Source organism: Macrobrachium nipponense, chromosome 15 (assembly GCF_015104395.2).
Source record: "Macrobrachium nipponense isolate FS-2020 chromosome 15, ASM1510439v2, whole genome shotgun sequence".
Taxonomy (NCBI): domain Eukaryota; kingdom Metazoa; phylum Arthropoda; class Malacostraca; order Decapoda; family Palaemonidae; genus Macrobrachium; species Macrobrachium nipponense.
This window is the reverse complement of record NC_087208.1, coordinates 76,406,315-76,433,419: the sequence shown is the minus strand read 5'-3', so window position 1 is coordinate 76,433,419 and position 27,105 is coordinate 76,406,315. Positions and strand designations below refer to the sequence as shown.

Sequence of the window (27,105 nt, the reverse complement as noted above, 5' to 3'; positions counted from 1 at the left end):
TTCACTTGGGGAATATTTTTTGCCTCACAGTCCAAATTCTTAGACAAGAATACTAGTCACTTTATTTACCTGGTAAGTAGTAAAAGTGTGTGGTTTATGCAATGGTAATTTTAATTATTGTATGTGAAGCAAATGTACTTTATGGAATGAAAGAATTTTTTTTTAATATTCATCACACAGTTGCTTAGAAGTAACGTACAAATTAAAGTTTAAAGAATTCAGAGAAATGTCGTGCCACTTTTATTTTCAACTGATGATAACACTTGATAAAATTCCTCATCCCATCCCTTGTCAGCTTGTATGTAGTTGATTCTTGGCAATGGAAGTGTTTTAACTACAGTAATTATGTGAGGTGAAATGTCTTTAGATTGATACTGGTCATTAATTCCTTTACTTTTAATATTGAATATATTTAGGTATATTATTCATTTGATAGATTGAAACCTGAAAGACTTTAACACTGCTAAATTTTATTTTAAAACTTTTTTTTTTTTTATTTATTAGCTATCATACATTAAGCATTGTTGTTATTTTTTTGGGGGGAATAGACCCTCTCTCAAACATGTCTTGTTGAAAAGGATTGCTGCTTCAGCTCCATTAATTTTATAGAGTTTTTTTCTATTTTCCTTATCAAGGATTTTTCGGTGTTGTTCAAATTGGCAAGCAACATGCCAAAGGGGATTGTCAAATCCTGTAGAATCATTCTGGATATTCTTTATTACTACTTCTATTACAATTTGTTCTCTCTCTCTCTCTCTCTCTCTCTCTCTCTCTCTCTCTCTCTCTCTCTCTCTCTCTCTCTCTCTATGTTAAACTGGCTACTTTATAGAAAACAGAGAGTCGTAATAAATGGTGAAGAATCAGAATGGGCAGATGTAACAAGTGGAGTTCTCCAGGGTTCTGTCCCAGCCCGTCTTTTGTTTTTTATTTACATTGATGACATTGGCGTAGGTTTAACTAGCAGGATAGTCAAATTTGCGGATGACACCAAACTAGGTGTAAATGCAGCAGACCCAGAGCAGTGGAAAGTTTAAGAAATTATCTAATGAAAACAGGAGAGTGGGAAAAAAATGGCAAATGCCTTATAATGTAGATAAGTGTAAAGTGTTACAAATAGGAACAAACAACCCTCATGCCAACTACATGCTGCTTGGGAATGACATAGTGTAGAACAAGAGGAAGATTTCATATAAGGATTGTGTACAGGAATTACTGATTTAGGACAGACAGTATTGCAGATTTAATACTGTTTTACAGTAGTGCCTCAGGATGCGAAATTAATCCATTCCGAAGCGGCCTTCGAAACCTGATTTTTTCGTATCTTGAACTACGTTTTACATGTAAATTGCCTAATTCGTTCCAAGCCCTACAAAAACACAACAATGAAATACAACAATTTGGACCATTCAATACTTAACATAACCTTTATTGTAGTACGTACCTGTAAATAAAGTGTATTAGTGTACATGGTACAAGAAATACTTTACGTACATGTAAGTACATATGTAGTAAAATTTGGGACCTTACCTTTCGAGTGAGGTGATCTCCGAAAGTGGCGACAGAGGAGGAGGACAAATGGCAGAAAACATGCACACTTAACTTTACGAAACACATTAAAAAATGGCAGAAAACATTAACACTAGACTTTATGAAACACATGAACAAATGGCAGAGAACATTAACACTTGATTATCTCCATCTTCGTTCTCCATAGAAAGCATCCTCTTCTTTCAGTGAACTTCAGCAACATTCTTGGGACCCATGGCCAATAACGTAAGTAAGTTCACACACAACACGATAAAGTAACTTACAGTACAACGAAAGCGAATCACTGACACGAATTTACGTTAACAAACGAAATATATGTGAACGAATGAATACCAGTATTTACGATAACACTGCCGCAAAAAATGGTCAAGGAATACCTTTACATAGAGGCATGATGCTGACCAATAGGAGAGCAGGATCTTATGGCAGTGACTAGCATCAGGAACCAATGGGAGAGTGGGAGGATGGTGGCAAGTCTACTCAGTTGGCGGTGCGCGAGTTTTAAAATTGTTCTCGGTGGTCCGGGCGAATCTCGGACTTTACCCTTTTGCAACCTGAATTATTTTCATATACAGAAGCAAAAAATCTTCGTCTTTGCTTTCGTAACTTGGATTTTTCGTAAGTAGGGACTTTCGTATGTTGAGGTTCCTCTGTATTTAAACCAAGATTTTCTCTCAATGTTGCTGCAGCTCGTGTAGCTTTACAACCTTTTGCTGAAAAACAGGGAAAGAGATTTAGATGTGATTTTTATTAATATTTTGTTTTATATTAAAACTGTTTGTTATAACCAGTACATATTTACACATAATCTGTAAGGAAAATTAGATATGAAAAATTAATTTCCATAGAAGGGCCCCAGGGAGACACAGAGCACATGGATCAATGGAGTTGCGCATCTGCATTGGGCCTTTGGTTCACTAATGTGTAATGGTTTATTGGTCTTCTAGGGAAAGCATTTCAGAGCTCTAGTTCATATGGATAAAAGGCCTAATATTATTCCTCCTTTTGGTTTTTATTAGCCTTTTCTAATGTGGCTTCGAAAATTTGTCTCCACTAGGCCAACCCAAGTTTGCTGGCCCTAAGGAGATGCAATAAATCCCCCCCCCCCCCTACACACTATTGCCAGCCTGATCACTCATTTGTCTTAATAGTCTCTGGACATCATTTCTAAGCACCTAACATCTCCATGAAATAAAAAAAAAATACAGAAATGACCACACATGGTATCAACTCAAACAAACATGAAAAATAATGTCTGTAAGTATACATAGCTAAGAAAAATAACAAAAAAGGGTAAAATGGTACATTTTTGTTTTTCAACAAAAAAGATATGGCTATATTATTTTTATATTTTGTATAAATAGAATATGTTCTGGGCTTCATTTTCCAACATGAAATATTCCTAAGGTTCTTAGTTTCAAAGTTATGCCCATTACGTATATCTTTGGTCCTTGGTCCAAGCTTCAGGTGTGTCTGATAAGGAAGATCCAGATACGTACTTTAAAGATTACTCTATTGTCCATCATGGTTCAGCCTGCCATTGGATGTAATTGTTCACTAATGAAATATGCACTGCCATAAAAAAGTAAACCATGTTGGAAAAATATCTTACCTCATTGAGAGCAGTTGTATCAGTACATATAATTTTTAAGTATGATGAATCTATAAATTGACAAAAATTACAAGTTTTTAACCAATTTGTATTTTTCATAACTAACAAACCTGAGGTCTTAACATTAGGATAATACTAGCGCCAATCTGGAAACCGGTAGAGTTAATATAAAACTTGTGTGATCCAGGGACTATTGGCATCTGTACCAGGTCACGGGAGTATTGTAGTTCCCAGAATGCCCTTGGCGTCCCGTGACCTATCAGTTACTCTTCTAACCCAGTTTAGACTGATCAGTATAGAGGGGTTGTTCGAAGTGGGCCTTATATGTTAAGACCTCAGGTTTGTTAGTTATGAAAAATACAGATTCGTTAAAAATTTGTCATTTTTTCATAAACGAAACAAACCTTCGGTCTCAACATTAGGATAGACTTACTTATTGGTGGGAGGTAAGTCTTTATAACCAAGTGGGAGTTTGCCACCTTTATCCATTTCTGAATAGATGAATTCTAAGACAAAGATATATGAGAATCTATTGGTTTCCCTCTCTGGGTGTTTTTTACAATGCCATAGGTTATTGCATTATGGAAGGTGGAGAGCTATCCATTCTCATAAGCAACCCCAGTCCCTGTACATGGACCTATTAATACCACACTCCCTTCCTATTATTAAGAGGAGTGTGTTGCTACTGAAAAGGGAGACCAGTCATCTCATCTCATTCTACTTTCATTCCTTCGTCTTAGACTAGACACTAACTGACCAGCCAGGGGTACTGGGTGAGCTATACCACTTGTTGGGCAGCCACCACTGGACCCAAGGAAAAAGTGTCCAAGGATTTGTGGGCAACATCTTTTAAACAAAAGGAAGTGAAAGTTGTTAGGCGTCAACAAATACCAGCTTCCAAAATCCTCTCCACAGACATATTTTTCTTGAATGCCAAAGAAGTGCTCAAGCCCCTGATATCATGACCTCTAGCTCTCTCCAGGCTATTTGACCCTCTGTCTCCTGTCATGTATGCATTCCTGATTGTTTCTCTCAACCAAAACGATATTGTGTTCCTGGACACTTCTTGTTCCGTCCTGTACTCACAAAAAGCCTTCGGCATCCCGGCCTGAGATGCCGTGTTCTTCTGAAGTACGCTCTTAGTACTCTGACAGGGCATAGCATTTCTTCAGGATCATTGTCCACAAATTCTCCCAGAGAAGGTATGGAAAAGAAGTCGAATCTGCCATCCACTACTGATGGGTTTTGAGTTTTGGCTACGAATTCTGGGACAGACTCGAAAACCATAGACTTCGAACCTCTCGAATGCTGTACCACATATGACAAACCATGCAGCTCCCCCACCCTTTTGGTTGAGGCTAGAGCCAATAGGAAGACTGCCTTCAGGGTCGAGCTTCTATCTGTGGACTGTCGCAATGGCTCATATGGGGGTTTTGTAAGGCTGCTCAGTACCATGGTCAAATCCCAATCTGGGACTTTTAGTTCCTTCGGGGAACAGGACTGCTCAAAATTCTTCATTAACATAGCCATTTCCCTTGAAGAAGAAATGTCCATGCCTTCCATATGCAGAACTGAAGCTAGAGCAGCCCTGTATCCCTTTACCACAGATACAGACATATGTCTTTCTGTTCTGAGATATATCAGAAAGTCCGCTAACTGTTGAGTACTGGTTCTGAGTGGAGACAAGTTCCCTCTATGACACCAATCACAGTAAACAGACCATTTTCCTTGGTACACAGCTGCCGATGACCTGATATTTCCTGCCATCTGTGTTGCTGCTTTGTGAGAAAAGCCTCTTGCTCGTAGGAGAAACTTGACAGTCTCCGCCTGTGAAGTGATAAGTACTGCACCGACTGGTGGTACCTCTCCACGTGTGGTTGGCATAGTAGGTTGTTCCATAGAGGTAACTCTCTCGGCACATCTATTAGAAGTTCCAACAGGTCAGGAAACCATTCTGCCTTCGGCCACAATAGGGCTACCAGAGTCATCTTGAGGTTCTGAGACAGCATCACCTTGTTCAGAACCTGACGGGTTAGGCAAAATGGAGGAAATGCGTACACGTACAGATTGTCCTGTGGATGTTGTAGCATATCTTCTGCTAATGGTTCTGCGTCCGGGACTACTGAACAATACGCTTCCAACTTTTTTGTTGTACCTGGTTGAGAATAGGTCTATGATTGGCCTTTCCCACAAGAACATTCTGTCTACCACTTCCTGGTGCAAGGACCACTCTGTTCCTAGAATCTGGTCCCTGTGGCTCAGTTTGTGGGCAACTATGTTTCTTTTTCCTGGAATATATAGTGCCATTCTGCTCGGTGAGATGTACCTGTGCACAGTCTGATTAATCAACCAATATCACGCATTTAATATACGACTAGAAAACGAATTATATCTAGAAGTGTTCGTGGATTGTCGGCGATAAGATTATTGTGAAAATAGTAGGATAAAGGGGCTACTAAGTTAGTTTATCGAGTGAAGTATTGTAAATCACATCAAGATGGCAGTAAGCTCAGATTGTGGGAGGAGATGGCGAAATCTTGCTCTTCTTGCAGAAATGCGATATGATGAGTTAGCAGGAAGGGAACTGGCATTTCTCATCTATGAGATCAATAACAGCCCTAATCAAAAAGATACAAAGCATTCATAGATATATTGGAAGGATACGATCCTTCAAACTGGAATAAATCATCAGAAAACATCATGAAAATAATTGAAGGAGTTCCAAATAACATTTAAGTGGTCAAGAGACTTATAAAGAAAATTTACATCAATCGACATATTCTGACAAAGAATATGAAAAAGTGAACATTGTGAATATACTAATTGATGCAATAGGAAAAAGAATGCCAAAAGCATACAAACTGTGTAAGGTGTGGTATAGCATAGTCAATCCACAAAACCTGATCAGAAAATGTTCTGCATGCAACATTACGACGCATCCGCAATGTGCTGAGTCATGCAAAATACAAGTAAGGATACCAGAGTATTTTGCTCAACATGTCTCTCATGGATAGACAATGTTATTAAATCAAGACTTAATGTGCAAATAGTAGATGAAGAAGAAGAGGAAAACGGAAGAGAAGAAAACAAAACTGAAATGACAGAAAAAAAATAATGAAAACAAAGTGCAAGACAAGAGTATGGATACAGAGATACTCATAGATACTACATATGAGGCAATCAAGCAGCATACATACAAAGAAATAAACTATGACATGACAACACAAAATAAAATCCCAAAGAGGCTTTACCCAGATCTGCATACTGATGGGAAAGAGATAGAAAAAATAGAAAAGAAAGACAAAGTCTGAACCCTTTTGAAAAGAGGGAATTGCAGATTTGGAGAAAGAGTTACTACAAACATCCCAAGGTATGTCACAACTATGAAATATATGGTAAATGTGCATACCTAGATGGCTATGAGGATATGCAAAAACTTAAAAGAAGGAAAAGGATGTAAGCTAAAAAAAAAAGAATTTAAATATATGCACCCTGTAGCCATGAATCAAAATTAATTAAATAATAAAATCCAAAATAGAAAAGAAACAAATAAAGAGAGGAACAAAGAACATGAGGTGAAGGAGAAAAACCATCACTGCGATATGGAGTGTCAACAAAGAATTCCCAAGCATCAGCTCCAAGATACAGCTCAAGAGATAAATACTGTTTATACAATGCTAGGGGATGGTGCAGATACAGAGAAAATTGCAGATTCAAACACAAAAAGAATAATTATGATTAAGGAAGATCAAATATATTTGAAAAGTTGGAATTTTTAATGTCAGAATTTCTGGAAATGAAGGAAAGAACAACATACCAGAACAGGAAAGAGACATGGAAAAATCCTTATTATTACCTTTATTAAATGAAGGAGATAACACGCAAACCATCATAGTGATGAATGCGCAGGGTTTAGTTACGAGTAACTCAAAAAGAAAAATAGAGTTCTTAGAAAAACTAACCTAAATTGAAAAGAAAAAGGGGAAACCGCGATATATGGGAAAGACATAAAACAAGGAAAAATATATGAGAAATATAGTAACTCAGAATGTGAACTAACAGTAGTAGAATTTGAATCTGAAAAATTAATGAACATAGTAATATATAGACCCCCTAATACTAAAGAGTTTGACACAATATTAGAAAAATTGGATGATATATGTAGAAATCACAAGGACTGGACTATTCTCCTATCCAGAGACTTTAACTTTCCTTTTGTAGATTGGAAAGAACGAATTGGAGATTGTGGTTGTATTTATACATTTAAAAAAAGAGAGTAATAGTAGTGCAGATGATGAGAGGCAATTCGAAAAGCTATTAGATATGCTACTAGATTACAACATTCAACAAATAAATCACCTGCCAACAAGAAAGGAAAATACTTTACACCTAGTATTTGTGAACGAGGTGAATTATGTTAAAGAAATAATAGTTTATAATGTGAGTATTTCAGACCATAATCACATAGAATTAACAGTCCATTCCAAAGCAAGTGAAAACAGATAAGCAAGAGATGAAAAAGTGGGAAGGATATGGAAAATACAATTTCTATAGTAAAAATATAAAATGGTCAGAAATAAGTGAAGAATTAAACAAAGATTAGGATAACGTTTCATAAGTGATGATATACAGGTAAATACGGAGATTTTATATAAAATATTAGAGCAAATAGTGGATAAATATATACCGAAGAAGAAAAGTAAACATCAGTCATGCATACCAAGAGACAAAAGGATCTTGTTCCAGAAAATCAGAAAGTGGAAAAAAGGTCTTGCAAAAGAAAAAAATGCATGGGAAGTGATGGAACTAAAAAGTAGGATAGAAAATGCAGAACAAAAGATTATACAATCAAAAGAAAATGAAAAACAGGACTTGGAAGAAAAAATCCTAGTAAATTTTAAACAAAACCCCAAACTATTGTACTCGTATACGAAAAAGATGAATAAAAGAAGAATAGAAATAGCCCCTCTAAGAATTGAAGGGAGATTAACGAATGAAAAAAAGGAAATATGCAACATATTGGCAAAAAGATATGAGAGAGAATTTACACCTAGAATTGATAATGAAGATAATGATACAGAAATAAGGGATGAAAATAGTGAATATTTATCATAGATATTAATGAAGCTGATATTGTGCAGACTATTAATGAAATTAAAAATGGAGCTGCAGCTGGGCCTGATGGTGTCCCTGGTATTTTGTTAAAGGAAGTAGTTCATTCTATCGCAAAGCCCCATGTAATATTACTAAGACAAAGTGTAGATACAGGCAAGATTTATGATGAGCACAAATTAGCATATATTACCCCCACTTTCAAAAGTGGATCAAGACTAGAGGCAAGTAATTATAGGCCTGTGAGTCTAACATCACATATTATGAAAGTGTATGAAAGGGTAATGAAGAAAAATATTATGAAACATTAAATAAAAAATAATTTGTTTAATATAGGACAACATGGTTTTGTACCCAGAAAAAGTACACAAACCCAACTGTTAATCCACCGTGAGAACATATATAAAAATATGAAAAACGGAAATGAAACAGATGTGGTTTATCTAGATTTTGCAAAAGCTTTTGACAAGGTAGATCATAATATATTAGTGAAGAAAATTAGAAAACATAATATAGTGGACAAAGTAAGAAGATGCTTAAAAGAATTTTTACAAAACAGAAAACAGATAGTTATTGCAAACGATGAGACATTGAATGAAGCTAAGGTAATATCCGGTGTGCCACAAGGTATGGTGTTAGCTGCATTACTGTTTGGTATTATGATTGCAGACATAGACAGTAATGTTAAGGAATCGTTAGTGAGTAGTTTCGCCGATGACACAAGAATAAGTAGAGAAATTACTTGTGAAGAAGATAGGAACTTGCTACAAAGAGACCTTAACAAAGTATATGATTGGGCAGAGGTAAATAGGATGGTATTTAACTCTGATAAATTTGAATCAATAAATTATGGAGATAGAGAAGGAAAGCTATATGCATATAGGGGACCTAATAACGAGACAATCACAAATAAGGAAGCAGTTAAAGACCTTGGTGTGATGTTGAATAGGAATATGTTATGCACTGATCAAATAGCAATTCTATAGGCAAAATGTAAAGCAAAAGTGGGGATGTTACGGCACTTCAATACAAGAAAAGCTGAACACATGATTATGCTTTATAAAATGTATGTTCGTAGTCCACTTGAATATTGCAATATGATATGGTACCCACACTACCAAAAGGATATTGCACAAATAAAGAGTGTACAAAGGTCCTTTACAGCTAGAATAGAAGAAGCTAAGGATCTTGACTACTGGGAAAGACTACAGTTTTTAAAATTATAATCTAGAAAGAAGAGAACGCTACATGATAATTCAGACACGGAAACAGATAGAAGGAATTGCCGAAAAATCATGGAGCTAAAAATATCAGAAAGAGCAAGCAGAGGTAGATTAATAGTGCCCAAAACTATACCAGGAAAAATAAGGAAAGCTCACAGGACATTAATCCACTACGCACCAGCATCAACAATGCAGCGTCTATTCAGTACGTTGCCAGCTCATCTGAGGAATATATCAGGAGTGAGCATAGATGTGTTTAAGAATAAGCTCGACAAATATCTAAGCTGCATCCTAGACTGGAAGATGCAAAATATACCAGAAGATGCACTAGCAACTCTCTGGTAGACATTAGAGGTGCCTCACACTGAGGGACCTGAGGCAACCCAAACAAGATGTAAGGTCTATACAGCCCACTGGTGAAGTTGAACTGTCATCAGGTGTAACTGGCGAGATACTAGGCCTTCTTGCTTGTATACATAAGCTACTATTGTGGTGGTGTCTGACATCAATACCACTGATTACCCCTTCACCCTCTCCCGAAATTCCTGTAGTGCCAGAAAGGCTGTTTTTAACTCCAGCATGTTTATATGGAGTTCTCTGTCCTTGCGATTCCACTTCCCTGAAATCATCAGCTCCTCCATGTGCGCACCCCAACCTTCAAGTAAGGCATCTGAGAACAGCAGGAGACTGGAGAGGGTTGCTTAATGGGAACTCCCACTGTCAGATTGTTGTCCTGCACCCACCACAGTAGGTCTTTCCTCACCTCTGTCGACAAGGGAATTTGCTCGTATGGGTGATCTACCGTTGGCGGCCAAAACTCCTTCATCCTCCATTATAATTATCGAAGGTGTAGTCTCCCGTGTGGCACCAGCTTTTCCAAGGAACTTAGAATTCCCAGGACTACTTGCCACTGGTTTGCTGGCTGTGTTTATCTTCCCAGAAAGGCATTCACCACTTGTCTGCATTTCTCTACCCTATGGTCTGCTGGGAACACTTTGGCTTTTACTGTGTCTATAATCATACCCATATACACCAGCCTCTGACTGGGATCCAACTTTGACTTCTCCTGATTTATCACAATGCCTAGGCTGTAATTTTTCTCTGGACTTTGCTATCACCAGCCAGTCATACTAGGTATGTTATTAGCCTGATCCCGAGCATGCGCCCATGTCGACACGTGAGTGAATACCCTTGTAAAAACTTGGGGAGATGTTGTCAATCCAAAGCACAAGACTCTGAATTGGAAAACTTTCTCTGCAAGACTGAAGCATAGAAATTTCCTGGAAGACTGATGGACTGGGAACTGAAAGTATGCGTCCTTCGAGTCTATTGTTAGCTTAAAGTCCTTGTCTCTGACTGCTGCTAGAACTCTCTTTGGGGTCTCCATTCTGAATCTGGTTTTCCTTATAAACAGATTCAATGTTGACAGACCTATAACTGTCCTCCAATCTCCATTGGCTTTGGGGACAAGGAAAATACGGCTGTAAAACCCCCTTAATGGAAGCGATACTTGTTCTACAGCTCCCTTCTTCATCATTTTCACTTCCTCTTGCAGAATAAGAGATTTCTGAGACTCCTGAGCACAGGAGAGGTGTGGTAATGGTTGTTCTGTCAGGGGTGGGGTCACGTCAAATGGAATCAGATACCTGACTCTCAGAACATCTGCCACCCCCTCCAATGATTTGCCAGGCATCCCCTCACTGGTGACTGGTGAGAGGTGCCCATCCTGTCGTCTCGAACCTCTCCCCTGCCCTTAATACCCCTTCCTCTGTTGGGTCTATTGTGAAAGGGCCGATGAGCTAACTTCTTCTTTAGGGAAGAGGGTCTTGTTGACCTATTAGCCGATGAGCTAACTTCTTCTTTAGGGAAGAGGGTCTTGTTGACCTATTAGAGGTGTTATGTCTCACTGGTCTCTTTTGAGGTAATTGTTGATGTTGCCTTACCTTATTAGAATTAGCCTGGCTTCCAGATGTTTTCCTAACTCCCTGCTGGGCTAATGTGTCATTTGTATCCATTCTTCTATCAATAGCAGCTTCCAGTATACCCTTTGGCAACAGCAATTGCAACTCTAGGATATCCCCATTCTGCATTGCTAATGGGGAATCCAAATCAATAGTGCGGCATAATCTAGCCAATGCTGCATCTCGCCTCATCAACAGGATATTAGCCCATACATTGGCACTCAAATTCGTCAAGTACGCAATTGCTTTCAAGCACGATTGGAGCAATCTGAAAAACATTGTCTCATCCACTAATTTCCTTGTTGATTCTGAGGATGCAATTTTTGCTACTGCTGTTGACCAAAGGTCTAACCAAGAAGCAGCCTGAAAGATAGAAGAAGCTGTTGCTTCTAATGTAGCAGCCTCTTGACAAGTCATTGATGGGCATTCCATCTTAACTTGATCCAAGGTTAATCCAGGTTTTAACCTTACCACATCTGGGTTGATTTGTCTTGATAGCAAAGGAACCATAGGTGTTGCATAATATTTCCTATGTTTCAGCAATGGGGGGGGGGTGGGGGGGGGGGGGGGGGGGATGAACTTAAATGATTTATTTGATCTTAACAGAATTATCCCTTCCAGCAATCCGTGCATTGACAAGCGACTCCACATGACTTGAGCAAGGTAATTCATATGACACCTTCGTATCCTTTTTCAGTCCAAATATCATGTCTATTCCTGGAGGAAGTATACTTACAGGTGTCTCCAGTCTCCTCAAAAGGTTATTGAATTGTCAAATCAAATCAACCACCTCTGCATATGAAGCCAGAAACTCTGGTTTTTCCCTTTCTCCGATTCCAATGAATTGTGTTCGGCCACAGGAGAAGCTAGTTCACTCCTATCCTCTTGACAAACGTTTGGGTGGCTGTTCGGACGCCTGTAAATGACATCGGTCGTTATCGTTAACTTTACTAGCCACTGCCTTCTTCACTTTGTTGCTGACAGGGATGTGACAGTCCTGGCTCGAAGACGAAGACTTTAATCTTCTCCTCTTGGCACGAGTATCAGTCACGAAGTCCCTTATCCTCCAACACTTGACTGGTACACGCAGTGACGTCATCAAATTTTGCGATGACGTCGAACTAGAGGAAGAAGACGAAGAAGACAATTCACGTCTTTTCTTTTTGTCTTTCTTATCTATTTTGTCCTCTAGAGCTTGTAATTTCTTCGTGACTGTGTACCAATGAGTCTGATAGCGTATTTGTCTCCGGAGGCAATGAAGTAGTGAGTCATGGAGTCAGCCATGCCCATGTGTGACGTCGGTCATGACATCACCACGATTGTAGGGAGATTGAGCGGTTACTGCTAGTATCCCTGTGTGCTACAAAACTGTTTCCAAAGTTCTGCATCGCTGGAAACTTCAATGTTGCTGTCGGTACCGTAGCATTTGCTCCCATAAATTGCAAGCCAGGTGGATGCAGAACATTCATAATCGGTGGGCCCGGATGGAAGCATGACGCCTACAGCGTAGTGTGATGGCAACCCTTCCAAGGTTGGTATGCCTGGTAGGCTTAACGCCAACCAAATTCCTTCTATCCTCTGCGCATTGGGGACTAAAATCTGGGACAAAGATGGCGATGTTTCCTCTTCCGATAACAAATCATTAGAAGAAACTGAAGGGGTATGGGAAACATCAAAGGCCGGTGGCGTGTGAAACATATGGAGCAGTCTGATGTATCGCCAATGCAAAAGAAGCTGAAGACGCTTGGTCATCCAAAGATGGCGGCATCTGCTTTTTTGTACTGGCCTTTCCTATAAAACTTCATCCATTGTTCCACCGACAAACTGAACAAGGATTAGCAATAGTACATACGTTTTCTCTGCACCTACTACACGTTGGATGAGGATCCATAGATACCGATGTTAAAAATCTTGAACAAGGAAAACTACTCACTCCAGGACATTTCCTTTGTCTCTTGCGAGATCCCGAAGAAATTTCCCTTGGTGAAGCAAAATTCTCCATATCTCACAACATACACACACACCCAACAGATCACACCCACACAGATCACCCAGAAAGAGAAAATAGGAAAATATGAATTAAACGGGCAAACTAAACCTGCTTTAAACAGATAGAAAGTAATCACAAGTATTTTTTATTAATTCTACCGGTTTCCAGCTTGGCGCTAGTATTATCCTAATGTTAAGACCGAAGGTTTGTTTCGTATATGAACAAACTAATGTTGACTACCATTTTGATGAACTTTAAATTTAACAGAGTAACTTGGAAAGTTGCCCTAGTCTTTGTCATGCATATTTTAATGTTTATATAGAACATTATTCTTCAGTGTCTTTAAACTTAGAATAGCTGATGTAGAAATCAACCTGTTGATAAATTGATGTAAGCTTAAGTGCCAGCTATAGTATATTTCTCCACAAACACATTACTCATGAATGGCATATGTTGTAAATTCATGTTCTTTGTATGTCCCAGACACTAGTTTTTTATTCTTACACACACAAATAAGTAGAATAGCAGTAGAAGTAATGCACATTTGCTGATAGATCCTCAGGTTCACCACAGCATTGTTAACAGCTTAGCAGAATTCCTAAATTATTTTCCTTTCCTATTTTTCGTTATTGTTCTGTTTGTGTCATCTTTTCCACTTAAGTTGATCATCTTATGAATTTTTTGCATTAATCAGTAGTTGATTTTAAGTCACTCTCCTTGAGTAGCAGCTTCCTGTTTTAAGTTCCTTGTTTAACTAATTATCTTTTGTTTTTTTTCTGCGAACAGTGCAGTTTATGTGGCAGATAACAATAGTTTAAAGATGTAGAGGTTACTAATGATCAGCAGGGGTAAGGGACAGGGCAATGCTTAACTACTGAACATGAAATCAGCACCCAAGTCCCCTTCCACTGAAATGAGACCTTGGGGAGCAAGGCAGTGGTGGCTGATGCCTTATGTGTGTAGACCTTTGCAACCATAAGTTTATATTTTCAGCCTGCTTGTGGACTAGGTGTGGGTTTTGTGGAACTTGAAAGATTGGTCGATCACTTTCAGAAGTTTCTGTAGCTACTATCCTTGCCTCCTAACTAGGATTTGTACTTGGTTTTGAGATGCCCTACCAAGTCACCATACAAACCCTTGAAAAATATATGAGTGGTTAGTCGCATAGTATAGTCTTCTGGCCATTGCATCTCAGGAGTTGGTCAGGTAAATTCATATTTAATCTGGAAGTCATGTAAACCAAGGATTTTGGTTCCACTGCTGCTGACTTAATAGCAAAGACTGAAGCCTCAGATAGCTAGGACCATTCCACAGTAATCACCACCTTTGCTTTGCATGCCTGCTACTCATAATAATGAAGAGGACAAGAGTGAATTTCTTCACCAGAAATACACATCTCTGACACCTCAATGGAATGCCCGAGAATTGAACTCGCGATCACTGAGGTAACAGGCCAAGACCAAACCGACCACGCCACTTTTTTTAAATGTAAACTAGATTTAAATTATATATAAAGTGCAGGGACCAGGAGGTGCCACCAGTATTTTCTTGTACATGTACTCTGGGAATGGTAATAGCAATAGGGCAAGTTGTTGCCATAGACAGTGACTTACAGGATTTCTTCCATACTCTCCCTTTTCCCCTCATTTAGAATTCCAAGGTTACCAGTGATTTTCCCTAACATATATGTCCTCTCCTTAGTTAACATGCTCACATTATTTGCATATTTTTTTATTCTCACAGGTGGCCCCCCTCTTGTTTGACCCCTCATCCTGACCAGAGAGTTAAGTCCTTTACTCGAGTCCCATTAGATCTATTTATGGATCATGTAGATAACACATTAGAGCATATGTACCTTGAACCTCACTTCTAAAAATGACAATCCAGATTATATACGAGTACTAAGGGGTTTATGTTGAAACAAAGCATGCTTTTTTTCAGAATAAAAGTAGAGTTCTTCCGTGCAAAACTATGCTAATGTAACATGTCCTTCCAGCTGGCACCAGTGACATTACAACGAAGATTTCAAACCACTCAAAAAGTAGGGAGTTAGTTACTACAAATCTATGTGATGCATATATGGTACTACTACTATAGCTTCTCTCTGACAGTAGTGTGTGTTTGGAGTGGAAGATATTTAAACACCATGAATGTGGGTTGTACAGTGTATAAATGATGGTTTGCATGGCAAAAATCAGTAATGTTTTATGGAATTTGCAATTTTTGTTTGAATAGGTATCACAAGAAATGGGAGTTGCCGAGAAGGACCCTCACTATGTTAACCCTTATTCAAAAGAAAACGCTCGCGTTAGTGGTGAATGGTCACGAAGAAAGGATGGTAATTCCCAAGAGAAGAAGAAACAACGAAAAACATTCAAGAAAGGTCCACAGCTGTCGAGAAGTTATGGTGATCTATAGTGAATAAAATCAATAAATATAACTTTTTAATGTAACGTGAAACCCAGTCTCCCTGATATGCAAAAAGTTGAGACTTGCATTAGTGACAGTATATTGAAGTTTGAACCTTATCAGTAAGCAATGCTAGGGAATTAAAGTGTGCGCTTAGCTTTTTAAATTGGTGGTGAATGCAGTAAGTGGTTTATTCTTTAGTGGCAGGGTCATTTCCTCAACTCTTTCTACTAGTTCCATGCCCAGCCCAGAACTGAAAATGCTCAATTTTGTGCAGCTTTGGGTTTGAAAGAAATCACCAGTTACATTTTGGGGAAATGATTTCCAAAATATAAGTATAGTAACACTTATTAATTTCTTTGAAGTCGAATACCATCACTGAAGTTTCTGTGGATATCATTCTTGGAATTAGCGTGAGTGAAATCAATTTGAAAACATGGGGTAATTAAAGCAGCTTTTAAAACTATCCAATAGACAAGTTTTAACAAGCTCTTTTGTGCCTTAGATGAAGACAATATTAATTCCTGCCTCATTTTGATGCTTATTACTGCCATGTAAGTGGAAAACTTCATGAAATAAAATCAGCATTTTTTAGTAGTAGTTTTTTACCTCTATACATTTCAACAGAATAGTCATAAGGATCTAAAATTTTAGGCTCATTTGTAAGTGGTAAATTCTTTACTTATTTCTTCAGTGGGATTGACAGTTTTTAATAATTAAATAAGTTACCATTTACTATAATATTCTGGTTTTGAGGATTAGAATTTTTTTTGTTTTCCACTGAGAATTTTTTTGTTTTCCACTCCATATTTTATATTTTATTTTATCAAACGGTTTCACTGTAGTAATGGTTGTAGCTACAAAGAAGTACAGAAAATGAAGACTGTGAGTGCTACTGTTTGCAAATGGCCTAGTGTTAACAGCAGACTAAAAGATGAAAGTTTGGAATGAAGAAGAGAAGAATGAACTCATTGGATTTCATCGTAAGTTCATTGGAACAATAAAGAAAAATGGCATGTGGTTGTGTGTGAAGCTTTCTCGTTTTCTTCCCCACACAGAAATAAGTCTCACCTTCACTTATGCGGACGTTGTCCTCTCTCTCACGTTTTGTGTTCCTGTGGAAAATGATCATTGCCCATCTTCTCAGAAGTCTCTTATTTATGTCTCTTCAATCTGTTGGATTTCACCATAAGGATGACAAGGCTCCGGTCAAGTAGTCAAAGGTGGTGGTCCCTCAGGTTAGGAGTCTGGCTGCTTCGAGGCCTTCAAGATGTTGTTCTCCTTGTTTCAAGTCTTGTTCACCTGCTAGGTCCAGAATTTCCTCGCCTGTTGCTCACATCCATGCATGTGTTTCAATTGATGGCCTTGATGAGGTTGACGAAAGTGTCCCTCATGGCAGAAATGCTTCGGTGCCTATTCGTGGTTGAAAGAAAGTTCAATTTTCTCCAGTTTCCAAGAAACCAGTGTTCCTTGTCTCATTCTCCTAGGAGGTCCAGTGTTCATCATTTGCCTTCCAAAGTCAGTGGTCGTGACTCACCAAGGCGGAGGCATCATGCTTCTGCTTCTTTTTCTCCCAGATGGTGTCATGTACATCGGTCATCGTTGCGCATCCGCATATGTGATTCTTAGTCTGAGGCAGACACACATAAGTATTCCTTCATTCGTGGACGTTATTCTTTAAGGGGAAGAGATGATGTTTGTCCTTCAAAGAGGAGTTCTCCAGTGGCCAGATAAAGTGATATGGATCTTTCTCTTCCTTCTACTTCAGAAATTCGAATTTTTAACTTTGATGCAGAATACTGAGGATTGGGAGAGTCAGTTTTCTTTCTTCCTAGAATGAGGTTATTGCTCTCATTCATCAATACAATAATTTGTTCCTACAAGTTATAGAAACCCTCGGTCCTTTACATTAGGTATTGCTTTCAGTGTAGACTGGAAATTGGTCGTTGAAGATTAACAAGGTAGTAACTGCTAGTCCAGTAGACGGGAGTCTCGCCTGACTGGACATAAACATTCCACTTTGCTTTTAGCCGCTGTGGTGAACAGACGTGCTTTCGCTCTCTGCCCCACTATTGTCGTTCGGAGATTTTTTTCCTTACCAGCATGAGATTTTTTCCTTATTTAGTCAATATGTGATTTGCTCTTTGTTTCTTATTATTTTAATAAAACGTGCAACCCCAAGAGTTGCATAATCCCAAACGCCCATTTTCTCAGAGCATTTATCCTGGACTGGGGTTAGAAAAAAGTGAGGCAGTTTCTGCTCTCGAGTGGAAATAGATCCTCACGCCCTTTGCATGAAGTGCCAAGGGCGTGAGTGTGATGTGAATAACACTTGTGGTACTTATGTCCCCTGGTCGGCAGAGCAGTGGGGAAAGTATGAGGGGAGGAAGTGATTTCGGGGGGACAATACTTCCAAGGAGGGTTATCCACCCAGATGACTCCATTGGTGGTCGATCCTTCATTGTACTTTCTCCCTCCTCGTAAGCTTCCTCGACTTGCTGTTTCCCCTTCGGGGAGGAATTTCTCCCTCTGCTTCTTCAGTTGGTTTGTCAGGTGTAGAAGAAGGGGGAGGAGGGCTGCCAACTCAGAGTTGTATTGGGGGGGGCTCTGCTCGCTCCAAGGGGGATCTTTCTCCCTCGAGGCGAGCAGGTGTGGCAGCCTCTGCGGTTGTGGATTTGCAGCATGCTTGGTTGAAGCTGGGGCTACCTGGTATCCCTTCATTCCAGGGGCTGATGGCTCAATTTTCGTCTGCCCCTGATGCATGGTTCTGCAGCGGGAACGACAACCACTCTGTCTGTACCTGAGTGTGTGGCACCCCCACATTTAGTGTAAATGCAACATGTGACCACAGTGATACCTCCAGTGGCACCTTGGATGAGGGATCTGACCACTGTTCTGAGGAAGCTGGCAAAGATGTCCAAGAAGAAACACAAGGTGTCATCTTCCTCATCATCTCCTGCCTCCTCCCCTTCTCTTCCAAGGCTCCCCTGCCAAGAAAGAAGGGGTTCTCCCCCCCCCCACACATACATACACAGAAGTCTCGATGTGAGACTTTTAAGGGTATGTCTCCCCATTCTGGGAAGACAGGTGTGTCTTCTGCTGGTCCTCCTCCTCCTTTGAGAATGGGAATCGTCTCGTCGCCCCCAGTGGTGCGTGTCGGGGACCGTAGGAGTTCAAGCTTTGGCTCGTACCTCCACACCTAGTCCTAGAGGTTCTGCCTCTAGGACTAGTACTGTCTTGGGTTCTTGTTCGCGAGTTTCCCCGAGCGCACACAAGTCTATCGACGAGCATGCAGCTAGAGTCGGTGATGCCAAGTCCGCTCAGCATCACGACTCGTGCATGGTGCGGAATGAAGGGGTGAGTCGCTCAGGTGACTCACACCTTGCCAGTGATCGCTCACGTGGCGATTACTCGGTCCCCCTGGTTGACATGACGGTCTCGTGAGATCGTACACTCAGTGAGACCGGTAGGAAGTCCCGTTAATCCTCTCGAGGTTTCACCTCTTTGAGGACTGGGACACGTCGTGAGGACAGTGCTCACTCTTATCAGTCAAGTGGATGCTACTCCCAACTAGGTCCACAGTCCGACCAGTCTCTGTGTCAACTAGCGTTTCTCCTGCCGTGCGACAGCTTCATTCCATGCCTTGAGGGAAGCACTTCTCCGGAGCGAGAGCGCTCTTGTAGACCTGCAATTCCCTCACCACAGAGGGTTGGTGACCGATGGTGGCCCACACACAGTTGTTAGTTCTGCTAGCAGGGAGAGCGGTAGCGTCCGATCTTCCTCACCTGTCCCTTCAACTTCCTCGGGATGCACTAGGAGGGGCAAGGCGACCAAGGGGAACCCTGAGGAGGGATCTCCCCAGAGGTCAGCCACGAGAGCTTACATTCCCAGCATGGTTTTGGGACCTGAGAGGTCATATGCTTGAGTGGTTCAGGAAGGTCATAGGGGGTCTGTCAAGGCTCTTCCTTCTGTAGGTAGAGGATCGAGAGAGGAACGCATCCTAGGACTTGACGGTCCTTCCCCTCAGGATGCAGTCACTCCCAAGATTCAGAGGACGTTTAGAGGTCATTGCACCAATTTGTCAGCACAGTGACCTATATGAAGGGTCCACAGTAGCTTTGCCTGACCGCCCTTCGCAGTTGGAGTCATTCTGGGGTCCTACGAAGGAACCCAGGACCTCTATGGGCTTACGTGGTCTTCCTTGTCAGAAGGGGATGTCACAAGAGAAGATAATTCGCTTAGGGCCAACAGATCGGAAAAGCTGCTTCCTCCCCTTGTACCTTGACAGAAGCATTTCTATTTGCCCTTGGACAACCCTTGGCCGACTAAACAAGTAGAGCCGGAGCTAGTTCATCTGACTCCTGGCTTACTGCTACAGCAGCATCTTGCTGAGAACCTTTGGTTTACACATCGCATCCTCCAACTCGGTCCGAGGGAACAGAAATTAAGACTCCAATAGATCCCCATTCCTCAATGCTAGCAAGGACTAAGGGTCAACTGATCTTTCCATCCTGGATAAGGCCACATCTCTTCTAATCAGAAGAAGGTTAACCCATAAATTAACACTGAGGTGAGCCATATACGAAAACACCTTGCCTCCGGACTGCAACAAACTGGTAAGAGAGGATGCCCTCACCAACCCTTCTGGGGACCTGTCAGAAGCTATCTTGGCAATGACCATAGACCAGAAGTCCAGCCAAGGAACCGTCTGCAACATGGAGGCTGCTGTAGATTCCAACACTGAGGCATCCTGTGGAGACCAGGATGGAGCCACCGACCTCACCTGCTCCAAAGTCAATCCTGGCTTCAGATGAATAACATCTGGGTTAAGATGACGCGACATCAAAAAGGCAGTTTGTAGCATAGTACTTCCTATGCCTCATGAGAGGCGGGGGTAGCAGCCTTGGCAGAGCCCCCAGAGCGAAGTGAACCGTCCCAATCTGCAACAGAGGTGTTAACCTTATGCAAGACCAACTGGACGTGCCCCAACAAGGGAGTGTAAGACGACCGAGCCGGAGTCCTACTCTCCAAATTGTTGAATCCACGAATGAGATAGACAACTTCTGAAAAGGAAGACAAAAACTCTCGAGTGTCTCCCTCCTCCTGCTGCGGCAGCGGAGACCGACGATGAGAAGGGTGTGCAGGCTCATCCAAAGCGCCTTCCTTGTTTAAATTAACGGAAGCACCAGCAGCCAAGTTTAAATTAACGGAAGCACCAGCAGCCAAACAGTCCGAAACACTAACTAACCTGTCTGGGCTGGATCCAAGCGCTGACTCCCGCGACAAACCAACTACAACACCAGGGACATCACTACGCACTCTCCCAACAGATGACTCTTTAACATGGCTGCGAACAGGCACAGGCATGGCAGACGTACGAACATGAGTTGGAAAGGAATCCCAAACATTCGAGATTGAATGAGAATCCCTCGGGGTCAAACTCCTGGAAGTACCAAGGAGAGGGGCAGGCAAACACACCTGCTGCACCAACTCTTCACAACCTTCGACCACTTGACAGGCGCCTTGGGGCGATGAATAGGCCCTGGAGAAGAAGTGGGAGCGCCCGCATCATGTGCACGAATAGGGAAGGTTGCAACACGCTCGTGACTCGATGCAGAGGACGAAGCAGTCACTGCAGATCGCGCAGGGGAAGATACACTACACTCCGAAACACCAACACACTCAGGAACATGGGCGTGTTGCTCCTCACTCACAGGCGAAGAAAGGGCAAAGTCCTTAGCCTTCCAACACTTGATACGCCGACGCGGCGGAGATGGGGGAGAAGGAGAGGAAGACAGCACTGGCTCCTTACGCAATCTCTTCGCAGGAGGCGGGAGCGATGCAACACTTGCTTCCAGTCCTCCCAGCCGACATGGCAGCCAACTTATCTTCTAAAACAGTCTAATCTCTTAAGAACCGCGTGGCATAAACTCTTAGACAGATCAGCAAGAGAAGGCTCCGATGACATGGAGAGAAGGCTCAGACGACATGGAAGGGAGATGCAGCAAACTGGATGGCAGAGATGATGTCACGGCAGCAAACAATGACGACAAAGACGAGCGAGGCGGCGCAGTGGAGATGACTGGGAGTGACTTCATCAGTGGAAGTGATGTCATCAGCGGCGACGACGTCTCGGCTTCCCCTCAATTCGAACGGGAAGCAGACGCCACTGGCGGAGGGATACAAAATGACTGACCCCATGATGTCACTAGCGGGGCTGATGCCACGGCTTCCCTCTGACTCTGGCGGAGCAGTACAAAATGGCTGACCTCGGCTATCCACAAAGATGAGGCCAGGAGGAGGAGGGGGGAGGGCCTGGACAGCATGGGGAGGGGGTAGCGAGCATCAATGAAGTGCGTCAGCAAACCCTCCAAGGACGGAGAACCCCATAGCCCAAGCGTCTTCCAAAGCACTGTCATCTTGGACGCCTCCGACTCTGCAATAAAAGACAATGATGAAAAAACCGCCTCCCTCTCGGGAATCAAATTAACTCCCGAAGAAGGGGCGACATTACATAAATCAGCCCGAGGGCCTCACAATACTTCCAACGACGAATCGATGGAAGACAAGGAAGGGGACAAAGGCACATCACTACTATGGGGTGTGATCACAGCAGGAGACAAAGTATCGGGAAGAGAAGAAAAGCCCTCCCATGAAGGAAGAGTAGAAACCCTACGATGTTCCCTCGCTATAAAATAACTTCCACAGCTCTTAAGGCCACGCACGGCATTCTGTGCACGGATTCGTTATTGTACAAACATTAGAGCAACACCTACTAGTGATGTGGGGGTCAGTTGCACCCGAAGCCAAAAAACGAGAACACGGAAAACCTGGAGTTCCAGGGCACTCACGTTGACGAGGCCGAAAAGGAGCAGAAGCCATAAAAAGAGCACACACACACTAAAACACAATCAAAATGGGGAATGAACCAGGTAAAGGCCGAGAGAGGTCAACCACAACTCTCGCCCAGGCGGTTAAGAAAAGACTGATGCGGTGGCGTAGATGCGTGGTCCTTGACCACTCTTCACCCAAAATACGCACGCTTTGCCAATCTCGCAAGATTCCTTGCTTTCATCTGTGATTTAACAGGATCCAGCTAGGCGCTAGAAATGATCCTATTATTAAGACCGATGGTTTGTTCGCGTATGAACAACCTTTGGTTTACGCAACAAGAGGCAGTAGGCTTGTTAGCTACCGCTATGGCAGCCTTACAAGCAGTCTCCTGGCTGGATCTGTGTCATGTAATTGCTTTATAGCAAAGAATTAAGAGTTAAAGTAAAGGAAAACGCATTTTCGAGAAGTTCTGCAGCATGGAGGCTTTCGCGTGTGTGTTTGAGGCGCCTGTTCTCATGATGGTTCTAGAATCGGCAGGAGTGTTGTGGAACTTGACAGGCGCCGATGTGATATGAGGAACGCGGCGATTTCTGATGCAATACTCCGTCGAGATTCTTCTAAGAAGTTCCGGTAATCTCGGGAGCCTGTGACGTTCGCTGGTAGCCCCGCCCCCATACTGCCGTATAAATATGACTGACGAAGTAGAAGGCAGAGATCATCAGTAAGAGTCACAGATCAGATTATCATTGAGAGCCCAGCAGCAGAGATCAGAGATCATCAGAGAGAGATAAGAGAAGAAGGAACAGACGAAGGATCAGAGAGGAAAAGGCGCTCGAGAGAGGTCGAATTCTGGTCAAGTCGTCGTCAGGAGTGGATGACCGAGTTTTTTTCGACGTTGAGCAAGCCTTGAGAGAAGAAACTTTCTACTAGAGGTTTTGAGGAGTTCCTGCCTTCGAGTATCAAGAACAGACATTGCTTTCCGCAATACGGAGTCAAGAAGACGACTAAAGTTCAACCGTTCTCCTTTGTGTTGTTAGTAAGCTTGTATATAAACCTTTGTTCTGTTAGTATTTCTTTCTATATTTGTATCCCCAGTTTCAACTGTTGGTGTTGAATTCTTTTTTTTTGTTTATTTTCATATCGAACCTGAAGCAGACACCTCTTCTCTCTCGGTTCGTAACAATCTGTGGTCCCTCACAGTATCGAAAGTCACTACTTACTCAGGAGACTTTGCCAGTCTGGAGGTAGGACTATTTCCTACCTGGCCCACCAGATGACAAACCTGTGGGCCAACCTGGTGCTTAGGAGGAGGGACGCCATCTTGAATCATGTCACCAGGTCTGTGGGACCAGAGTCAGTATTGGTGTTAAGGAACAGACTGTTGCTGGGTTCCTCCTCTCTCTTCCCTAGAGAGGTGGTGGACGCTGCAGTGAAGTGCCAACACTGGGGACTTATTCGGTCCCCAGTAGAGTACATTGAAATAAGTGGAGTGGCTACAATGAGTTCTACATGGAATTAGGCCTCTCCTGATTATGTAATGTGTTTGTAGTAGTTGTTTCAACTTGTTTTCCCAAATTTTCAAATTTCATGAGATTCAGTAATGTGCACTGTACAAGATTAAACATATGCTGAAAGAATTAAATAAAACATTTTCATCTGGATTATTTTTGTTTAGCTTGAATAAAAAACTTTCAACATATCAACAATATAGCTGTAAGATTTTTGTAGAATATTGCACCTAAATTTTTTTGAATAAAATCTATTAATAAAATCTACAAATTACACAGTTGTAAAAAAATACTGTAGAATATGTATGGAAAGATTTATAGCAGAGACAACTTGCTCTAGTTGCAATTTTTGCACCTTAAATAAACAGCCTCTTCAGGATGTTTTATGTCTTTGTAAAATTATCATACAATGTAGAAAAACATTCTGAACAGGAAAGCTACAATAAACTTGCATATCCGAACAATAGATAAACGTTTACAAGAAAAGTTAAAGCCCACTCAGTGTTGTGAATAGCTTTCCAGCATGTCGGAAAAGCATTAGAGATCTCTGATGACAGGAATGTAGAAAAAATGTAGGATTCCATAATGCATATCAGGACATTTCAGGTCAAAATATGAGAGCAATTCCTAAACCTAAAACAAAAAGCAGCAATTTCTAAACGAAAAAAAAATGTTACAAAAATAATTTACACAAAATTAAATCCAGATTATCAAAATTCTTCCTATTTTCTACTAACAACTAACTTCTAGTTTCAATGTACACACAAAAACTCCCCATTCATTCATTGTCTGAGTGACTATATTAAAAATAACAGATTATTAGAATACAAGATTTTTTTTGTTTCCGATTACTATCTATATATTACAGAGCCATGTTGCCATTTTGATAACTCAATTTACATATAAAGTATTTTACACATCTTACAGTAAATATACAATTTTAAACCTCACAAATAATTAACATGACCCTGAAAACAATCAATATCACAAAGTGCAGAAAGAAGGTTTTTAAGGTTGCAGTCATAAGTTTTGTCCTGAATTTTAATCTGTATTCCAGTGTTCCTACACACTGCATTTCAATATTTTCTTCACAAACCAGGCCGAAAAGATCTGTTACTTAAAAGAATGAATATCAGAGCGAGACAGTCAGAGAAGTTGGACAGCCAGGTGGAAAAATGAAGATAACACAAATGAAAAATGTGGAAAGCAATGTAACTGGAGGCCACTGGGACACCAAAGGTGACACTTGAATATTGTGTCAGTTTGCTTTGCTCTTCACACACACACGTTTTATGAATCAGCCAATGAGTATTGGTTTTGTACATATCAAAAGTGCAATATGTTAAACTATTACCTCCTGGAAACTTCACAAATCACACTCATTAATAATCTTATTTTTGTTCCACTGCACAAATGTATATCAAGAAAAATAAAACTGGCAGTTTACAAAAAAGATGAAAACACTGTATTTGAAGGTAGCTTAAGACTGGTATTAGATATACTTTTGAGTCCGGGTTAAACCAATCTTGGCTAAGTGGGGATATTGTGACACTGGGCAAACTCAACTTCTTTTCTTTCATGAGGATTTTAAAAAGTTTTTTGCAGCTGGTCCAAAACCTATTGAGACTTGAGATGTATTAAATGCATCTCATCATTTTGTCTTGACAGTCTTGATAAGTTATACAAAATTTCACTACCATACTGGTATTTAGATTTAAACATTTTTAGGCATGTATACATTACATGATCCTAGTTCAGATAAAATGCTCAAGTTTTATCTAACCAAATTTTACACAGCTTTCACATGTAGGCACCACACAAAATTAATTACTACCAACAAGTCATCCATAGCTCTGCATTAATAAAAAAAAAAAAAAACTCACTTGAATATGCTAATTTCAAGAAAAATTTAATAACAAGTCTGACATATCCTTTAGTTTTTCAGATCCTGAAATATTTTCAATTTATCTAATCACCAGTTTCTGAAATTACCAGATACAATGTTGAATAAAAAAAATTGTTCCAGCACTGTAGGGGTAAAAATTTTTTATAATGTAGTCTTGTTCATTACTAAATGATTTTAGTACTCGTAGAAACATGAAAAAAGGCAGTTAGTGGAACCAGCCAGTAATGGAAGTTTAAGGCAACGTTATAAGTACTTCTGATGGTTGGCTTCTAAACTAGTAAAATATGCAGTGGTTTAATAGTTGAGAACTAAAGGAAGTGCAACTACTATTATTTCATCTGCAAGAAATACTGTATCCTGGCCTTGGCAAAGATCCGATCCAAGAATATTGCCTAATATAAGTAATAATCGGTAATACTTTGTAATTATACATAATTAATCCAACAGATTTACAAGATTTTGATAAAATGTTTTCAAATTTACACAATGCAACAGAATTACTGAATTTAAATTATGTACTACTTATGTAAATTACTAAAAATAATTTCATGAAAAGTTACCCTCCTTGATGACAACAAATCTCATGATCAAATGGTTATCCATGTTTCATGATAACCATGAAAATACTGCAAAAAAAAAAAAAAAAAAAAAAAAAAAAAAAAAAAAAAAAAAAAAAAAACAGAGCGTACATCAGTCTTACAAAAATTTCATGAATCTGCAATATAAAAATAATTTTTAGTAACATAACAGTCACAATGGTTTCAAGTTAATCTCACCCCATGCACAGTATATATTATGTTTCTGTTTATCAGATGTGCCTATGACTATGAATTGATATGTCTATACAAGACAACTGACTTCTACACTGACAAAACAATCATAGCTGTACTGAATTGGACTACATTACTCCACTGCTCCCTCAAACAGTTACCTAGTTAAAATGAAAATGTGGTAAATAAACTACATAGTAATAAGCTACCAAGCATGTTGCCAATAATAATG

The 27,105-nt window shown here is 40.5% G+C and overlaps 1 protein-coding gene across 1 annotated transcript in view; it reads left to right on the top strand.

The window, feature by feature from the left end:
* The window catches only part of LOC135195078 (coiled-coil domain-containing protein 134-like), a 162,918-nt gene extending 146,469 nt beyond the window's left edge, over positions 1–16,449 (top strand). Inside the window, exons 4-5 of the mRNA XM_064221451.1 lie at positions 1–72; positions 15,682–16,449. The exon at positions 1–72 is cut by the window's left edge and continues 107 nt beyond it. Of these exons, the coding sequence (XP_064077521.1) occupies positions 1–72; positions 15,682–15,864 (255 nt within the window). The 3' untranslated portion in view covers positions 15,865–16,449. The remainder of the gene's footprint in view (positions 73–15,681) is intronic.
* Positions 16,450–27,105: the final 10,656 nt, after the last annotated feature.